Genomic DNA, 17,097 nt, shown 5'->3' on the forward strand with positions numbered 1-17,097 from the left:
TTCGGCACAAAAGAAACTTCCAGACTAAAACTAATGTGGCATGTTGAAATAGAACGAAGAGGTCTGTGTGGTTCAACCGTAAACATAAATCTTCGCTTCGAAATACACTCTTAATGTATGGCTCGCACATCTAGTATTCCTGGCTTTGCACATGAGAAACTGTTGCACTTTTGGAAGAACCGCCGGTTTTGGGAGGCAAAAGGATGGAATGAATATTGGGAATCACTCCTCCTTCGGAAATGGTGATGTCCTTCATCAGGCTACTCAGTTCCTCATCGTTGCGAACGGCAAGCTGAATGTGCCGCGGTGTGATTCGTGATTTACGGTTATCCCTGGCAGCGTTCCCCGATAACTCGAGGACTTCCGCCACAAGATACTCCAGCACCGCCGTCAGGTAAACGGAAGATCCGGCCCCAATGCGTTCGGCATATTTCCCCTTCTTCAAATATGATTGAACGCGCCCGACGCTGAAGGTGAGACCAGCTCGGGACGATTTAGTTTCTAGGACGAAAAGATGGAAAAGATGGTTGAAATTGCTGTGGACCACGGCACCATTGTGAATATTTACGTTTAGACTTGGTCATTTTGTGAAACTGCAACGAAAATCTTCAACAGCTTGGCAAAGGATGTTAAGGATATTACTGTTCAGTAGCAATAAAACCGGCGCGAAACGGGCGCAAAATGCGAAGCTTTTCTCACCACTTGGCAGGGTTGTGTAATTATACCACATTCATTACTGCGCTGCCACACTGTGCATAACTGTTACGCGTAACACGTTATGGGTCTGCTGAGAGAAGTCTGGATTTGATTCGGTTTAAAAAAAAAACAAAAGATAAAAGCTTGCTCAAGAACGATTTATATTTATTTATTCAGGAATTTATTTGGTTACAAAAATAGTTATGTTGTTTGTGATGTGCCAATATTTTTTTGCAACGCACAACGCACTCATCGCGAATGAGATAAGCGGTAGGGACGATTTTCTAAAATATTTGCTTAATCCTCCCAGCTAGTTGGTCCGCGCCACTTGAGAGATAATGAACAATCGGTTCGCTCAGCTCCAGCACAAACTGATATTCCGGTGCAAACGATCGGTGTTCCGTTGAAGGGAAACAACTCAAAAAGTGGTGTCCGAGAGAATAAAATAACTCTAAACACATAAAGAATAGAATGACAGAAAATGGTGCTTCACAAACATCCGTTCCGTACGGTCGCTTCGAAAATCTAAGCTCAACAGGTATTCCGTCTCGTGATTAACTTTTTCACGCAGTCACTTTTTCGTAATCATTGTGCGATAATTTATCTGCTCGCGGTGCAGAATTCAGCGTACCAATCTAAACACACTGCACATCTTTGTTTTCATTCCAATCTCACCACTTTACTCAACACCGAACTACTTTGTTAGCCGATTTGGGAAATTACGAGCGGAATGCGGAGGGACGTAATCCAACGGTTGAGATAAACGGAGATCGCCACGCAAAAGGTTATCGAAGCGTTGCTTCGTCCGTTGCCATGGGTGCTGGGGAACCAGAGGCGACCAGTGCGGAGCAGGAAGAGCTCTTCGCGCAGTACCGTGACGATCGGTCAGACCTTCCGGTGGCGCAGGAGGATCAACAGATGGACCGCAACAAGCGAAACGTAGAAAACCGCCCGTTGGATCGCGGTGGGGCGTTTGGTCGCAGGCTTTTGCTTGTGAACGTGATGGTGAACGGCCTAATGTTTGCCGTCACTGGTTTCATCACATATCACTGTTTCAACAAGGCGATGGTATTGTTTTCGTGGCATCCAACTTTCATGACGACCGGGGTAAGAATCTAGTTTATCTTTCCTTATCAAGTTTCCGATTCAAACTCGTTTATTGATTATACCCCACAGTACCTTATCCTGATGTCGCAGGCGGTGCTGACCATGTCCGGAGAAAACTATTTCACCCATCGGTTCACCTATCGGACGAGGGTGTTCGCCCATTGGATTTTGCAGGCGGTTGCGGGCATTCTGATCACCATCGCCGCCGTTTGTATATTTCTAAACAAAATTCGCCTCGGCAAGTCCCACTTTAAAACGCTCCACGGCATCTTCGGTCTGGTGACGGTCTGTGTTACGCTGGTAACGATCTTGGGTGGTGTAACGACGAAGTACGCCTTCCAGCTTCGATCGGTCGTGCGACCGATCTACAGTAAATTGATGCACGGAATTGCGGGGTCCGTCGCTTACCTACTCGGTATGGTCACCATCAGTTTGGGAGTGTATTCGGTGTGGTTCCAAGAGGATAATGACGCCAACGTTCGCCTAATGTTGGTGATCGCGATCGCTCTCATTGCGCTCTACGTGATCGTCACGCCGATGCTCAATACGGTGCAGCGAATTAAAACGGCAGTCCGCACAACGATTTGAAAGAGCAATTTTTACAGATTAACAACGCGCAAGCGAAACATTCAAGTGTGATAAGCGAAATAAAACGAAACGATTTTATTCCACTTTCTCATCCGACGTCTTTCGTTGCTGATCCTCCTGGTCAGTTCCGGTGATGAGTAGAAGCAATCCAGCGAGCACGAGCGAGGTGCCGATCCACCAAACGATGGTTGTTTGTTCATCGAAGATAAGCCATCCCAAAATTGCCTACGGATGGATGGACTGCGTGAGACTCGCTCCTCAACTTCTTCCGATCGTGGCTTACCGAGGCAACATAGTTTGTTGCTGCGCTTGCCAGTGAAGCCACCAGCGATGAACCGGACCCCGTGTGGAGGGCTTTAACGAAAAACCGCCACACGCAAGCGTTGAGCAGGATCATGACGGCCACACACAGAACCTGTGCCAGTAGGTGCCACTAGAGATTGAGAAAACACGACACGCATTAGGTGGACACTATTATGATTCTTTATTTTACAATAGTTTTATTAAAATGTTTATTTTGTCGCAGATCCTAAAATGACGAACCAATATATATGCACTTAAAAGTAATTACGCAACTCTTAAGCTGCACAATGAAAAGTAGTGTCTAGTTGAAAAGATTTTACAATGCGATTTTACAAATCAAAATAACTTTTTCTTTCCGGGGAGCTCTCAGTGTTTAGAAGGGCTTAAAGATGGTGACATTGCACAAGCCTATGGAGAGGGCGTATTGGACGGCCTCCGACGGCCGCTGGCATTGAAGGGCTACATCTGATTGATGTAGTTTTCCTCTGTTGGATCATGCAACGTTTATAACCCGAAATCTGCTCCTACGGTCTCTGTCTGTTCCCGTTTGCCTAACTTAAAATTAAATGTAAACAATAAGCTGAATTGGCATAAGTCTAGTGGACTTGCGGCTGCCGCTTCTGGAGGGGTTCTACGAATTCAGAATCGTGTCGATTAGTTGTAAAATTCCAATTTTGAGCTTCCGCTTTTGCTCCATCGTCATGGACTGAATGTCCGGGACGAGACTCTGGAAGAAGTTGTGATCCGCATCGTTCGCCACCGTCGGGGGCGTTTGTATGAGGGCAAAGGTCTGTGCGGTAGGCTGTAGCTGTCCCGGACATGGCTGGGCGAAGGTGGTCGTCTGCGGTTGGTGGCCCATCGGGGGCGATGTGAACATCGGAAGGTTTGACGTCGCTGGGGCTGTGTTTCCCGTTAGGGTGTAGAACTGTCGTTGGAGCATTATATCCTTTTTCGTGTCAGCGGCCGTTTGCATACCGATGTCGGTCGGACTCGCGGAACCTGCATTCGGTTGGGCATTCGAAAGCCTCGCTTGCTTGCTGGGAGTCGGGGCAGCAATGATTTCATACGTAGTGGTGGTCGTAGTCGTCGTAGCGGCCTCTTCCGGAGTGGCGTCATGCTGCTCGTGGTGATGGTGCTCGTGCGCGGGATGGGTTTGCGTTTCTTGCCCTAGGATTTTGATAGATTGGATGATGCTCTGTTTCAGCTGCTGCTGGTCCTCTTCCTGCACGTCGATCGTTTCTATCTCTTGCGCTTCCTCCTCCGTTTCCTCTTCATCGTTGGTCTTGATGAGGGTCACCGGGACCGGAACGGTCGATGAGTTATGTTTGTCCCAGTTCGAGTCATCCGCCTCGTACGAATTGCTGGCTGCGTCGTCCTTGACTTTCAGGTACGGCAGAACGAACTGCATGTGTTGATACAGATAGTACGGCTTCCGGCGGAAGGGGGCCGATGACTCGTTGTTGTCCCGCAGAGACTTGAGGTAACGGGTCATACAGCAGCGCAAGTTGCGCCACCGTTTCTTGCAAGTGTCAACCGATTCGTCCACTGCCGCGGACACAGCGGACCAAGCTTTGTCCTGCATCGCGGCTTGTTTATACTCCGAACTGTTGCTATCAAACAGACACATATGCTTTTTCACTTCTCCCACAAAGTTTATGTTGAACTGCTGATCCTCCTGTGTGATTTTGTTCGGCCCCATCGCAGGTTCAGAGGAATCTGTTTACCACAAAGCGCGCGACACACAAAAAATTCAACAAACACAATTCCAAGCGTTCGTCTTGTTACTTTTGCTTTCCCTCTCTTACGCTTCTTCCCGCTCGCTGCCTGGTCGTGTTCTTCTTCCCGCTCAGCTGTCAAAGTTTGAGGTGAAATTCAGACGAATGTGTTAAATAAACAAATAAGCTTTTGGTTTGCAAAACTTGTTCCCAGTGCGAAAACGCGAACGAGAGGCAATTGAAAAAAGCAAAAGTGGCGCACTGCCTCCAAGCTTAGTAGAGCTGCGCCAAAACATGAACCAACAGGCAAGGCAAGTACTTAGCAGAGACATTCGTTCAGTGTTTACTTACTCCGGGTAGGCCAATGTTTTGCGCAACAAGCTCGCTGTTGGATGTTAATTTACCGAACACACTGGCCGACGAGGCACACAGTCCGGCTATTACGGCGTAATGTGGCTTATTTTTATCCATTATTTTAACCGCAGAAGCCTTTTCTCAACACTCTGTTCTTCGGTGAAGCCGCGAACTGTACTAAAAGCAAGTGTACTAAACCGGCTGACACGAGAGGGACGAAATGCCTGTTCAAAAGAAAGTTTCAAACAGCGCTTCCCGCGTCAAGATACGCTGACAGCAATGCGCCAGTTGCCTTAACTGGCGTTCAAATCGAGAGCGTCCGAAGCTGTGTGCGTGTGTACAGCGCGAGCCAAGCTGCGTAACAGTGTGTGCGAATAGGGGACAGGTTAGTCGAAAATCATCAGCAGAGGAGTAAAAAAGAACTATCGCGAAAAGACGTCGTCGTCGTCGTCGATTTCGCTTGAAATTTGCCTTCCTTTCCGAGACGGGTGCGTGGCGAGTCGTCCGGCCGTGTTTTTACCGTTCGGTTCCGTGGTGAGCACCGCTGGGATTTGTTTGCAGCAGCCTTGCTTCACCAGACAGTGGCCGAAAAAGTTATCAGCTTTGCTGTGTAAAGCTGCGGTCACCTCACCATCCCATCATTTGGCCCCTGCGTTGTGCGTGGCCATCTCGTGCATTTCGTAGTGGCGTCGTAGCAAACCGTGTGCGTAAAAGTTGGTCAAGTGGGTTGCGAAAAACGGGAACGCGGTCCGTGTCGGTGCTGCTTCTTCGGGCCTTTGTAGCGGAGCAGTGCTGCAAAATTATCCGCATCATCATCTTTGCGCCCCCAACACACAGGCGGAAGGAACTCTACCGTTCACCACGGATCCTTCCTCGGAGCGGATTCATCCTATCCGCAGGAAAAACTGTGTTCCGGAAGGAAAGGCAAAAAACAGGCCAAACAACGACGAGACAACTGAACAAGGTTCAGCAGCATTCCAGAGTCTGCCTGCATCGGTTTTTGTTTTCGGAGTACATCTATCGCATTGCTCTGGGTAAGTAACCTTAACCTGTCCGTACGTTTTTTTTCCCCCTCAACCAGATCGCCAATTGTTCCGCTCCGGATTCGAAAACACCCCTCTATCCCCGCACGTTGGCGACCGTGTCCTCTCAGTAGTTTCGGAGTGGAAGAAAATAGTAAAAAATGAAGTGTAAAAAATCGATCGATGGCCTCAGAAAGGCAGAAGAAAATACACCGTTCATCCATCTCTCTGTCCGTCTCTCTCTCTCTCTTTCGCTGGCTCTCTCTCTCGTACAGCCGCCCTCGGTGCAAACGAACGCCAAAAATTACGTGTTCCGGTGCTGCGAAACAATAGAGAGGACACCGAAAATTGGGCTGGGGGAACGGACGGGGATGGGTTACTTTGCTTTGTGGGCGCTAGTTTGCTCTTTAGGGTGTAGAGCTGCGATTGAGCTTTCTCTCTGATTAGGAACAAAAAAGACCTCACAGTTGGCTTTGTCGTTATCAAAGTGCTAAAATGGCACTCACAACGCAGCCAGCGAGCGGGCCAACGTTGTTGCGTTGTTACGTATAGTGTGTGTGCTTTGTGTGTTTAGTGTTAAGCTGATTACGGGGTTCGGAGTGGCGGTCAATCGGAACGCGTAAAGTGTATATGCTGATGTTTAGTAGTATGTGCCGCGCTAGTGTTTCTGGTCGGCTGTGGTAAGATTTCAGTGCAACACACTGCGACATGTTCAATTCGAGAGAGTCCTTCGAGGTGGCCTGCTATGATTAGCTTTATGTCCTCTCTCCCGCCCCCCAGTGATCAGTGTGCAATTTACGTCTCCTCGGTGGGTCGGGCGCTCTGTGACTTTTAACGGCAAATTGTGACCGTTGCGGGATACTTGGGGGGTGTATTAGCATGCCATTAACAGCTGTTGTATGTAGTGTGTGCACTTAGCAGCAACACACTGATTGAGCGCGCAACAATGTGTGCGTGTTTGTCAATGGCGAGTACGCGATATGAGGGGCAAGACGGAAAAAAACACAACTGAGCTCCACCGATGACACATCGCGGCCCCATACAAAGGCGAGAAACGCATCTAAAGAGGGAGAGACAGAGCAAGAGAGGGAGCGAGCGAGAGAGGCCTTCTGTTTTCGGAATGTATCTGTGCTTTGTGCTCGAAGTGGAACCGCGAACCGTCTTGTGTTGTGTGTTGGGTCGAAGGTGATCAGTTTCATTTTTTACGATATCTATACCACCGTCGCCTTTTATTTAGTTTACAAACAGCCCACCATCTGGGTGATGTGCTTTTCTTCGATTGCAGCCTGCCTCGATGCGGCTGCTTGCGGGGTACAAAAGGTCAACCTCATCTCATGATCTCGTCATGGAATCTGAGAGCATGCGTGTTTCCAAGCAACGGAATGTGGGGTTTCTTGCTAATGACGTAATTCGTGGGGTGCTGACAGAACTACACGCGCTCGCCAAAGGGGGTCTGGAGGACCATTCTGGTGCTCGTCTGGATGATTATGCGTCTTCGCCGGAATCGCAATTCGATTGACTGACCTTGTCAACTCATCGTCCAAAAAGGATTGACATCATCTGATCAGAGATGATGCTACTACGGTGCAGCGTCCCACGCACCGGTTGGACCGGTCTGGCGGCGACCATGATGATGGCAACTTTTCCGGTGCCGGGCTTCATATGCGCGCTCTTCGTCGCCATATGCTAATATTGTTTTTACGCCGTTCGCTCGGGGTGTCCTTCGGCCGGGCAGGTGTTTTCTCGACCCCCCCAAACAGTGTCGCACACAATAGGGACAATAGAAATTCACCTAAAAGGATGGCCGACCAGTTGTAACCGAATTTTTAAATGTAGCAAACATGTCCCCTTTCGTTTATTGTAAGGCTTCATTGAGGAAGTCGGAGTCCCTTCCTGTGGGAGTCCCGAACGGCCCCGCTCTCTTCGCTCGGCTGTGTATGGGTGAGAAAAACCACACGTAAGCTGTGCGTCAGTAGTGAGCAAAGGTAGAGGAAACCGGACGCGCGTGAGTGAGCGAATGCGAGTTGTTGGCGAGAGAAGCGCCTTGGGAAAAGAGCTTTCTTTTCTCATTACGTCCTCACGCGTTGCTGAGTGCAGAACGAACGACCGACGAAAACGGGCACCGAAAGCGACTGCGACCGCCACCGCCAAGCGTCGTCCGTGAAGTCCGCGGCGTGCTCTTTGCCAATAGTAACACAACTGTTAGTCCCACAGCAGGATTTCTATTGCTTTTCCATTGCTGAAACACACAACCCCGGTGGTCGGCGGTGACGGCTGATTGCGCTCTCAATCGCTGAAGGTAATTAATTGAATTTGGAAAAAATCGAAGCCTGCTACTGTTGCTGCGACGACGGATTAGTGACAAAATTGGATTGGAAAAGCGTTTGATGTGTGTGTGTGTGAGCGTGTGTGTGTACGATTACAACAGCAGTTGGCGGCGACCGTATTGCGAATGTGCATCTTGTGTCGAATCGATTTCGGTTCAATTTTCCACCACCATTTCAAGTGTTCGTCGCGGCCTTTGCAAGCGGAACTGCCCGCAGCCAGCGTAAAACAAATGGCCTGGCGTGAAGCGAACACACCACCAAAAGTACCTTTAAAATGCATTTCTAGTTTGCAGCATCCACAAGCACAGGCTCAGCTCGGAAGAAGTGTTGCACCGGAATTGCCGTGCGCCGGATGCCGCCGGATCGAGTGAAAGACGCAAATCATTGATTTTTTTCCTTCGCCGGCGTGGTGCGCATGTGTGCTGAGCGAGAGTGTGTCGGTGTCGGGGTGAATCCTTGAACGTCATGTACCACACGGCGGATGATTCATGGCGAGCAGTGCTTTCTGAACTGCACGGACCGGATCGAATCGACCGATTAAGCATGCAAAAAATGACCACATAAACGGTCAGTGCGTGGTACGAGTTATACGTTTCGCTATTTTGCACAAAACATATCGACCGGTGCTCCGGTGGGATGACCTCGAACTCACCTAAAACATCAGCCGGCGCTGCTCCGGTTGTATCTTACCCGTCGCCGCCGGGGGGGCCTTATCGTGGAACATCCTTACGTAATGGCTTGATTTGTGCGTTAGTGTTATTGTTGTTGAACGCGCCATATGCGTCGACTGGAACTTCGATCGATCGCGGCCCCGATGATAGTGTTTGTCCCCCTGCAGTAATTCGCCTCGCTTCTCGCGCTGTTCAAGTTTCCGTTCAGTAACGGAAAACAGAACCATTTTGCTGAAGGGGCAACCATTTGGGGCCCTTCTGCCTCCGGTCTCCAGTCGTCGTCGGGATCTAATGAAGAATTGGAAACATCATCATCACGACGAGAACCGGCACCGGGATCCAAGACCGTTGTACCGTTCTTCGCTCTTTGTTCTTGTACGGTTTCCCGGAGACGGGTCCCCCCACCCCACGGGTCCGTGCTTTTTATGCCTGCTCGGTGACATAGGCCCATTTGCCTAGGTTGATGACCCCCTCAAGCTGTGGCGGCAGCTGCTGGGTGGATGTTTGCCGGCCGCGACGATGTAACCGCGACCTCCGGAGTGCATGAAGTATGCCTTCCTAATGCCCCACAACTTGCCACATTCCCCGGCCGGGCGCAGTTCGGGGATGATGGCTCCCGTGAATCACATTATGGTAATTCTGGCGGCGGCCAACCTTCCAAACAGTGCTCTGATTGCTTGTACCATTTTCGGACTTTCGCCAAACAAATGAAGGGGCCATTCATTCTGGGCTCGGGGTGGCTCACAACCCCGCTCTCTCCGGCCGGCAGGCAGGGGTGGAGAAAGAGTTGTGATTTGTGTCCTATTTTTCGCACCACCGTTGTGTGCCGCCGGGTTTGTCGCTTTCTCCAGAATGTGTTGGTGGCATAATTGGAATCGTGATCGTGCGGTTGCGGATCACCATCAGAAGCCCGCGCCTGGCCAGCAGCAGCAGCCATCCTCTGACCTCCGATTTGGGTCGAGGCGTCGCGCGAAGGTGGCGTACACACCTTTCTTTTCACCAACCACCCTGTGGGGGGAGCCCGGGTGGAAGCCGCTGCCACACCGAAATCATCATAATCATCTTTCGGTTTGTTTTATCTTTTCCCCCGGCGGAGCGAGGCGACGATGACTGTGTTATTATTTTGTGGCGCTGTGGGTCTACCGCGACGGGGATGTGGGGCCACCCTTTGGCCACCCTTTGGCCACCCTACAAAAAATAACACCTCACGTGTGCGATCGCACGGGCGTTAGCATTTGTACACACGCGAAATGCAACGGCAGAGGGCGGCTCTGAGAGAGAACTATCACGGTCACGCCGCCTGTTTTCGTGTGGACCAAAGTTTTCTTCCCCACCTTTTTTTCTCGGTCACCGACCGCGACCTTTCGCCCGGTTTTGTGCCAAGAAATCGGCCACTCGACCCTCAGGCCACAAATTTTGCGATATTTTTAGTTCAATCCCAAGTCTGTCCGTACAGGGCCACGTGCCAAACTTCGCGAAAGGATGACGGGAAGAAGGGTTTTACGTACAGTTTTCCTGGGAAAAGTTTTGGCCAATTCCTGACACCGTTTCGTTCATCGATTGGGCCACACTATCATTTGTGGGCCAGGAAGGGTTCAATTTGTGAATGTCTGGCACGTAATTAACACCCGCCAGGGGCGCGTGCTTCGAACGCGTTCGCCCCGATGCCTGAAATTCCAAGCATTTCCAACCGCACTAGAACCGCGCCACCACCACTGAGGAGAGGGCTTGAAAGGGTTGTCCTCCCGTTACATGGGGTATGCTGAAAGGCGCCTTTGCTTTACGCCGTTTTTTGCGCAGCACACCCTCTCGTACGGGAACGCCGTTTCATGCCTTCCGAGGATGATCGCACCGATGATGCTGGTGGTGAACTTGAGCGTACGCCACGGCGAGCACGTGGCTGAGGGGCTGCTGATAAGCGGCGGCGCCTTCGTGCACTGATTTAAATGCCTTCCCTTTGCTCGCTCTGCGCTGCCACGCAACCAACGAGTGTGCTTATTCCCTTTTTAGATCGGGACGCGGAGCCGCGAAGAATGGAATGGCTCTTTAGAGTCGCGTGCGCAAGCCCCCAAGTACCGCGGCATTCGCGCACACGCAAGCACACGCAGGGTGGAGAGGTGCACATAAAGAAGCGGGGCGATCGTAAGAATGCCTTCTCTCGCCTGTCGCCTCGCCGCCGTCACCGTCATCGGCGTGAGATATTAATCACGGAAAAGAGGTAACAAGATGGTGGAATTTTTCTCGCTTTCTTCGTCTCGCGGGGTCCGCGTCACCTCCTGGTGCTGGAATGTGAGCTCTTAATGGCAGCCGGTGTGCCCCAAGGTGTGCCCTGCACCCGCCTCGGGGATCTGTCTCGTTCGCTTTAATCTGTGAGCCGCGATCGGGCCAAGATTAACGTGCTGCTGCTGCTGCTGTTGCTGGTCCCTTTCGCCGTGGTCGTCCACCGCATATTGTTTCGTGTGCCGTTTTCACTCCCTGCCGACGGGGGAAAGGGCCCCCCAACAGCCTGGGGCAGTTGTGTACAATAAAAAACCGGTGTTTGTCCTACGGTGGGTCGCCTCAGGCTAGGGGCACGCACACCTTTGTCTGATCCTATTCGTAACTGAGCTTCAATAGAGTCCTCTTGTTGCTTATGCTCAAGTTTGTTCAAGAAGGTCCCTGAGGGTCCCATTTGTGTTTTACCATTGGTTAATGAGCGAGTTCTGCGGCGCCGTGGGTTTATGCGAAAGACTCCGGGAGGCCCACGTCTTGCTGGTGCGGTGGTGCGTACGTATTGTTGCGAATGCACATGCGACATAACCTGCATTTACGTGCGTTTCGTCGCTCTCGCGGGGTCCCGCGCGGAACTGAGAACTCCCGGGGCCCCCCGGTGGCTGATTATGAAATGCATAACGGCGCCCAACGAACGCCTCGCGCACCAAACGCAACCACTGCAACCATTGCCCGGGGCCGCTGGAACCACAAGTTGGAGCACTACTTGGTGATGTGTGGGGCTTCTGGAATCAGTGAACGATGACGCTGACTTGTTCAACAAGCCCCCAGCGCCCCAGGAACCGTGCTCTCGCCCCGTGAGTCAGCTGGGGCGACTGTGGCCATAATCGTGTTAGCCGTCGTTTACTGTGGCTTCCAGCGATTCTTCTGTAGACGTTTTAGAACCAACTCCCCGAGACCATAATGATGAGCGCAGATTTGCCAGAGCTACTTGTTCCGCCTCAAAGTGGCGGGCACAAGCAGGTCATGGTCTCACCGAACGGTAGTTGTCTCCAGTACATTTGCAAGTCAGAGCCACCACCACCACCTGGGAAAGACCTGGGAATCGAGTGACAACCTCGTGCGAGCATCACCACACACGACGACGGTGGAGACATTTACGGGCCAATTAGTAGCCCTATTTTCCCACGTTTTTCCAAGGTACACCCCGGGACGGTGCTGGTTCGGTGACTGGACTCCGTTCGGTGGAATGCTGGAGGGCCAACATTCGGAGAATTTTGTGCGTGTTTTGTTTTGCTTTCCAAGCGAACAAATATGAAGCGCGCGCTAATCGCCGTCGATCACCACTCCGACTCTCCAGCGATCATCAGTGCGTTGTTCCTCGTCTTTCTCTCTGATGCTGGGGCGATGGGCCGGGGCGCTTCATGTTACGTAGAGCAATTTAAGGTGTCTAAGCGGCCCACCCGGTTCGGGCGCCTTTTACGATGGTTTGTTTTGGCCTGGCGTAAAATTGACGACTTAATCTTTATGAGATCGTCACGGCGCCTCGACGTTTGATCGTGTTTGCGATTTCGCGTGCTCTAGAAGACGGTTCGCGCAATACGCTGAATAAACCTGCAGTGGGGAGCCCGAGTCGATCGATGGGTTTTGGAGAGGAAAGGTCTGTGCCCCTTCGGAAGACTCTGCACAGCCCCAGGGACTCACCGTTGCGTTGTGCCGCAAAGTGTAGCGTTTCCAGTGGCAATGAATTAATTATGCTGCACTCCACGCCATGGGAACCGTGTACACACACACACGGTGCAATTGACAGAGGTGTTTGCATTGCTGTGTCGTCAGCCGCTTCTTGCTTCTGGATGGAACAGTCTCCCAGGCGCCTCTATAATGACATTCCGACCACCATCAGGCCTGTAGCGCGGGCTGAGTATGCAAATGATCGCGCATCCCTCGCGCAACAGCTTTTAATGGGGAGTTTCTTCGGCTTCGGTTTCATTACGTGAGTAAAGTGAGCTTGCCTCGGCCGGTTTTTCTCCGATCACCATCGCACAAGAAGACGATCGTCCCTTTGCGCCTGGTGCGCCCTTAACCGGCGGCGGAACCGGTGATTGGAAATATTACGAATCGGAATCGAGCGATTACTACTTGGCATGGGGTTTGTTTGTAGCCGTTGTGCGCCCACCAATTTTTCCAGCTTTTCCTATCCTTTTGCAAACCGGGGCTCTGCTCTGCCTCCCACCGCTGGCCTTTGATTAATGATCTCTAATTGGACTCTCCAGCTCACGGTGTGTTGTGGAGCCAGCAATTTCGTACTTCGATTCTTCGCGACCACAGATGTTTGTGCGATTATAACGATTTTTGCCATTCCTTCCGGAGCTGCTGGGGCCGCGCAATGAATTGAAAATGAAACACTACGCTTCTTGTGGGGGGCAATTTTGGAGTACGGCGAAGTAAAGCGTACTGTTTGGAGGTCTAAGCTTACGGGGGCTTGCCAACTTTCCATTTCGAGCTCACACATCGTTAGCGAAAGACTCTTTACGTAAACAGTTTTTGGAACAATATTTGGTTGAAAGATTAATTTGTGTGCGACAACGGGTCGGTTAAGTGACAAATCGACAGCCGGTAATTGCGTGCGTCGTCGGTATTGTGTGGAGGCAAATCATTCGCTAGATGTGTGATGTATTAGCAACATTATTATGAGCATTACAGAGAGAGAGAGAGGAAGTGGACCGCACGATCATGTGACCATCTGCGCGGGGCCACCAGAGATCGCCTTCACGGCGCGCGCCTTTACTTTCTAGCCAGGCGTTTGTGTACCGCCGTTCGGTTGAGAAGAAAAGGGGAGAAGTCAATAAAAGCCACTGGGGACGTGAGTGCGGCGCAGGAGCGTATTTTACCGTTCGGTAAGTGGATACTTAGCTGCGACGGACCTGACGTCGCCGGGGGAACACATTTGTCTTCGGCTAATCGCGAAAATTTATCACAAATTTTGCCCTTTCCACTACCTGTTGGCGGCGGCTTACCGTGTGGCCGGAAAACGGTGCATTTCTCCGGGGCTTCTTCGACGCCGCGGACAGGAAACCTGTTGTCCCCATGGTGTGCACCTTAAGGGAAGGCAGGCATCCGCGAGGGCTTGCAGCAGCAGAGGAGGTTGATAGTATCTATCGTCGCCAGCCAGTGGGCCAGCAGCAAAACAAAGAAACGAAAGCTCACGATTGTGTGTCGTTTCACTTGTCTCGTTGTTGTTACCTCACAACTGCATGGGGTCCCTGCCGCTCTGCGGAAGAAATATTGAAACGATAAAAACATATTCGATCCGGCCAGCAGTGCTTGCAACAAGGAAGAGTTGTCCGATGCTGGAGAAAATCTGGAATCGACGCCGTCTTGAGCCATCGGGGCTCTCTGAAAGGAGGCCAGCAGACATCATCATCATCGTGATCATCGCCGCGATGATGGACATTCTCGCTCCAGGCAGGGGACGGATTGGGACAGCAGGATGTTGTCTGCTGCCCTCAGTGGACATTTCCCTTTTGACATTTCTTGCTAATACGCGCGCGTCACTCAATCCACGTGGCGGCGGACCTAATAAGTCCCAAACGACGTCGCAAAAAGTAGGTCCCCTCCACGAATGGCGAATGCCCGCAGAACTGAGTGACGTAAAACTGACAGCATAGAGAGCGTGTGGTGATCTAGTTCGTGCGTGCGATTGCTGCTTTCACAGGGCCAATTCGCCAGATGAATGCCATTTAAAAACGGCAAAGAAATCGACAAACAAACCCCCCCGAAAGGGTCCCACTTGATTGTCCTCCCCTCAAACCTGTTCCTGTCCGGGAAACCACAAGGAACTGCTCTCCTTTGTCGCCGAACCTCGTAGGTTGAATTTGGGAGACCGGACCGCCGGGGACACCGGTTTTGACGTAACGACGGGCCGTCGTTCGCCGCATCCTTCCTACCGTGCTACAGTTCACGGCGTTGTAGGCCACGAGCTGTCAGTTTGCAGATTAGCAGAGCCCGCGTTGCTATCGGAGTAAGCCGCGATCGGTTGGTTGCTGCTTGTCGTCCAACTTTCATTTCTCTCGACCAACGAGCGTAATTTTAATGTCTTGCTGGGGGTGTCGGTGTTATTTAACAACAGCGGCGCAATATCGAGCCCCGCGGGGCGGCCACCTGTCATAAAAAAGAAACCCTTTAAAAACCCGCGCGCCCCTACCGTTGGGTCCGTCCCTCCCGTGGCCTGTGTGACGAGCGTAAATATTGATTTTATTTTGGCAAAGAAGACGTGATGGCTATCCAGAGTGTGTGTGTGGCACTTACAGCAGGTTGACAGCTTGGTGTTAGGTGCTATAGTGACCCACCCCCCGAGGACCGGTGTTTGCAGAGAGTGCTGTGGCGTAACCTTCTAGAGAACTAGAGAGCTAGAGAACTGTCCTGCCCCGTCGTGGCACGATCGGTGTTGCTGCTGCTGGAGTCTAATAATACTCGCTGATTGATGAGGTCATTGTTGGATAATTTCTTTTCCCAGCCCCGGTGCCGGGCCGGCCGCATGACGCAAGAAAGATAGGGTTGCCTTCTGCCCAAAAGAAAGCCTTCCTCCGCCTCCAGACGGACGGACGTTAAAGGTCACAACCTCGTCTATCAAGCGTCAGGATAGGAGCAGGCAGGGCAGGGCTTGGCGAACATCCCGGCTCTCCATCGTAGCAAACTGTGACTTTGACGGGAAGACGCGAATTATGTAAGCTGCCTGCATCGTGCCCTATTTTTCTAAGCTTTTCATCGTGCGGCCGATCGATTTCTCGATAGCACACCCCGCGGGTGGTATCGTGGGAACTCTCCGTGCTGGTGGTGCGCCATTTTAAAGTGTCTTCGCGCCCCCGATGGCAATTTATTTTCGGGGAGCGTGAACCCGAACAGCAAACCCTGGTTAATTAAGATTTTCATTGAGTGTCTTGTTAACTGGCCAACACTTTAGATTGAACGCCTTTGTAATAGCTCCGACCGGTGCTTTTGACGGTGACGTTCGGTGCGGTCACCACAAACCGGAACGCCCGGCGGGATCCGGGAGCTTCTTGAGTTTGCGGTTACGCTGCAATAACTCCAGCCGCGGCAGTTACCGGGCTTCTAGCCGGCCGGTTGTGTGGAATGTGAAATGGAATGGCCGCCGTTTGTTGCTCGAAATTGCGAAACATGTCGCCGACGCGTCTTAAGACGATTATTTCGTTTTAGATCTTGTTTTGCTTCACGCGTCCCGATGTTTATCGTATCAAGCAGACGCGCCCCGCGGAGACACCGTTGGGTTGTTTCGAACGAGGCAAACATTCCTGCGACAAAACCGGGTCTCGCTTGTTGGTTTCTACTTGTCACGTCCGGACTCTAGGGCTAGAGTTTTCGTGTCCTCCGTCGTCGGTGCTCCATTCCAACCGACATATTTGATTTCTCCCCTGAACGCGACGTTGTTGTCGATATTTAATAATATGTCACCGACCGGCCCTCCCGAGGCTGTTGACTTTCTTCCTCTGCTCGATTACCGCATAGCACGGAATGGCCATAGCTTTTTGTACCGTACCTAACGGTGGAATCGGAATCGATTCCTGAAGAATGCGCACATGGTGTGACACCTTCCAGCAACGCGAGAGCCGCGTGCTGACGGTGCGAAAGACGGTCCGCCGCGGAACCAATGGTCCAACTGATCGGCCCCAGCGGCGCTGGGAGTCATTATTTGTTCTCCGCCGGTGCCCGGTCTAAAATGTTCACGAATTTTAAACGAAATAGTTTTGGCCAGCCCACCGAATAATGAGCGTACAAATAGCACACCATCATCATCATCAACCCCATTTCGGCCAACCTCCCATTGCCGGCCAGCCGGCCGGCCGGTGGGCCGTCCCAAACACACAGAAGCTCGTGTTTGAATTGTGCTCCCTTTTAATGTACGCGCCACGCCACCCGATTGAACTACATTTTCCGCAGCTTTTAGTTAATAGTGTAGCTCGCTCCTCACATTGTAGCCGCCGCCGTCGCTGTGTTATGACAAATGGCTGACGCCGGGGCGGTGCGGGCGGCCAGCAACCGAAAGGTACTTCCGCCCTCGGGAAGGCAATAATCACGCCCGGCA

The 17,097-nt window shown here is 51.7% G+C and overlaps 5 protein-coding genes across 6 annotated transcripts in view; 2 read left to right on the forward strand and 3 right to left on the reverse strand.

Moving 5' to 3' along the window:
- Nucleotides 1–5: 5 nt before the first annotated feature.
- LOC128268155 (uncharacterized) lies at nt 6–699 on the reverse strand. The gene is made up of 2 exons (XM_053005179.1): nt 569–699; nt 6–501 (listed from the first exon to the last, which is right to left on the reverse strand). The coding sequence occupies exons 1-2, from the start codon at nt 582–584 to the stop codon at nt 131–133; spliced, it is 387 nt and encodes a 128-aa protein (XP_052861139.1). The 5' UTR covers nt 585–699; the 3' UTR covers nt 6–130.
- Nucleotides 700–1,167: 468 nt separating this feature from the next.
- LOC128278459 (uncharacterized) lies at nt 1,168–2,497 on the forward strand. The gene is made up of 3 exons (XM_053017189.1): nt 1,168–1,234; nt 1,403–1,803; nt 1,873–2,497. The coding sequence occupies exons 1-3, from the start codon at nt 1,168–1,170 to the stop codon at nt 2,389–2,391; spliced, it is 987 nt and encodes a 328-aa protein (XP_052873149.1). The 3' UTR covers nt 2,392–2,497.
- LOC128268154 (transmembrane protein 42) lies at nt 1,991–4,898 on the reverse strand. The gene is made up of 3 exons (XM_053005178.1): nt 4,761–4,898; nt 2,675–2,824; nt 1,991–2,616 (listed from the first exon to the last, which is right to left on the reverse strand). Exons 1-3 carry the CDS (start codon nt 4,878–4,880, stop codon nt 2,467–2,469), a joined length of 420 nt encoding a protein of 139 aa, XP_052861138.1. The 5' UTR covers nt 4,881–4,898; the 3' UTR covers nt 1,991–2,466.
- Nucleotides 2,947–4,439, reverse strand: LOC128268152 (uncharacterized). Its single transcript, XM_053005175.1, has one exon. The coding sequence runs from the start codon at nt 4,391–4,393 to the stop codon at nt 3,326–3,328; it is 1,068 nt and encodes a 355-aa protein (XP_052861135.1). The 5' UTR covers nt 4,394–4,439; the 3' UTR covers nt 2,947–3,325.
- A 286-nt stretch (nt 4,899–5,184) lies between the features above and the next one.
- The window catches only part of LOC128268673 (lissencephaly-1 homolog), a 28,771-nt gene continuing 16,858 nt past the window's right edge, over nt 5,185–17,097 (forward strand). Inside the window, exon 1 of one of the 2 annotated variants that reach the window (XM_053005843.1) lies at nt 5,185–5,797. The gene's annotated coding sequence lies outside the window, so the exon portion shown is untranslated. Of the gene's footprint in view, nt 5,798–7,894; nt 8,085–17,097 lie in introns of those variants that run through there. The other variant, XM_053005845.1, reaches the window with a different exon arrangement.

Source organism: Anopheles cruzii, chromosome 2 (assembly GCF_943734635.1).
Source record: "Anopheles cruzii chromosome 2, idAnoCruzAS_RS32_06, whole genome shotgun sequence".
NCBI lineage: Eukaryota > Metazoa > Arthropoda > Insecta > Diptera > Culicidae > Anopheles > Anopheles cruzii.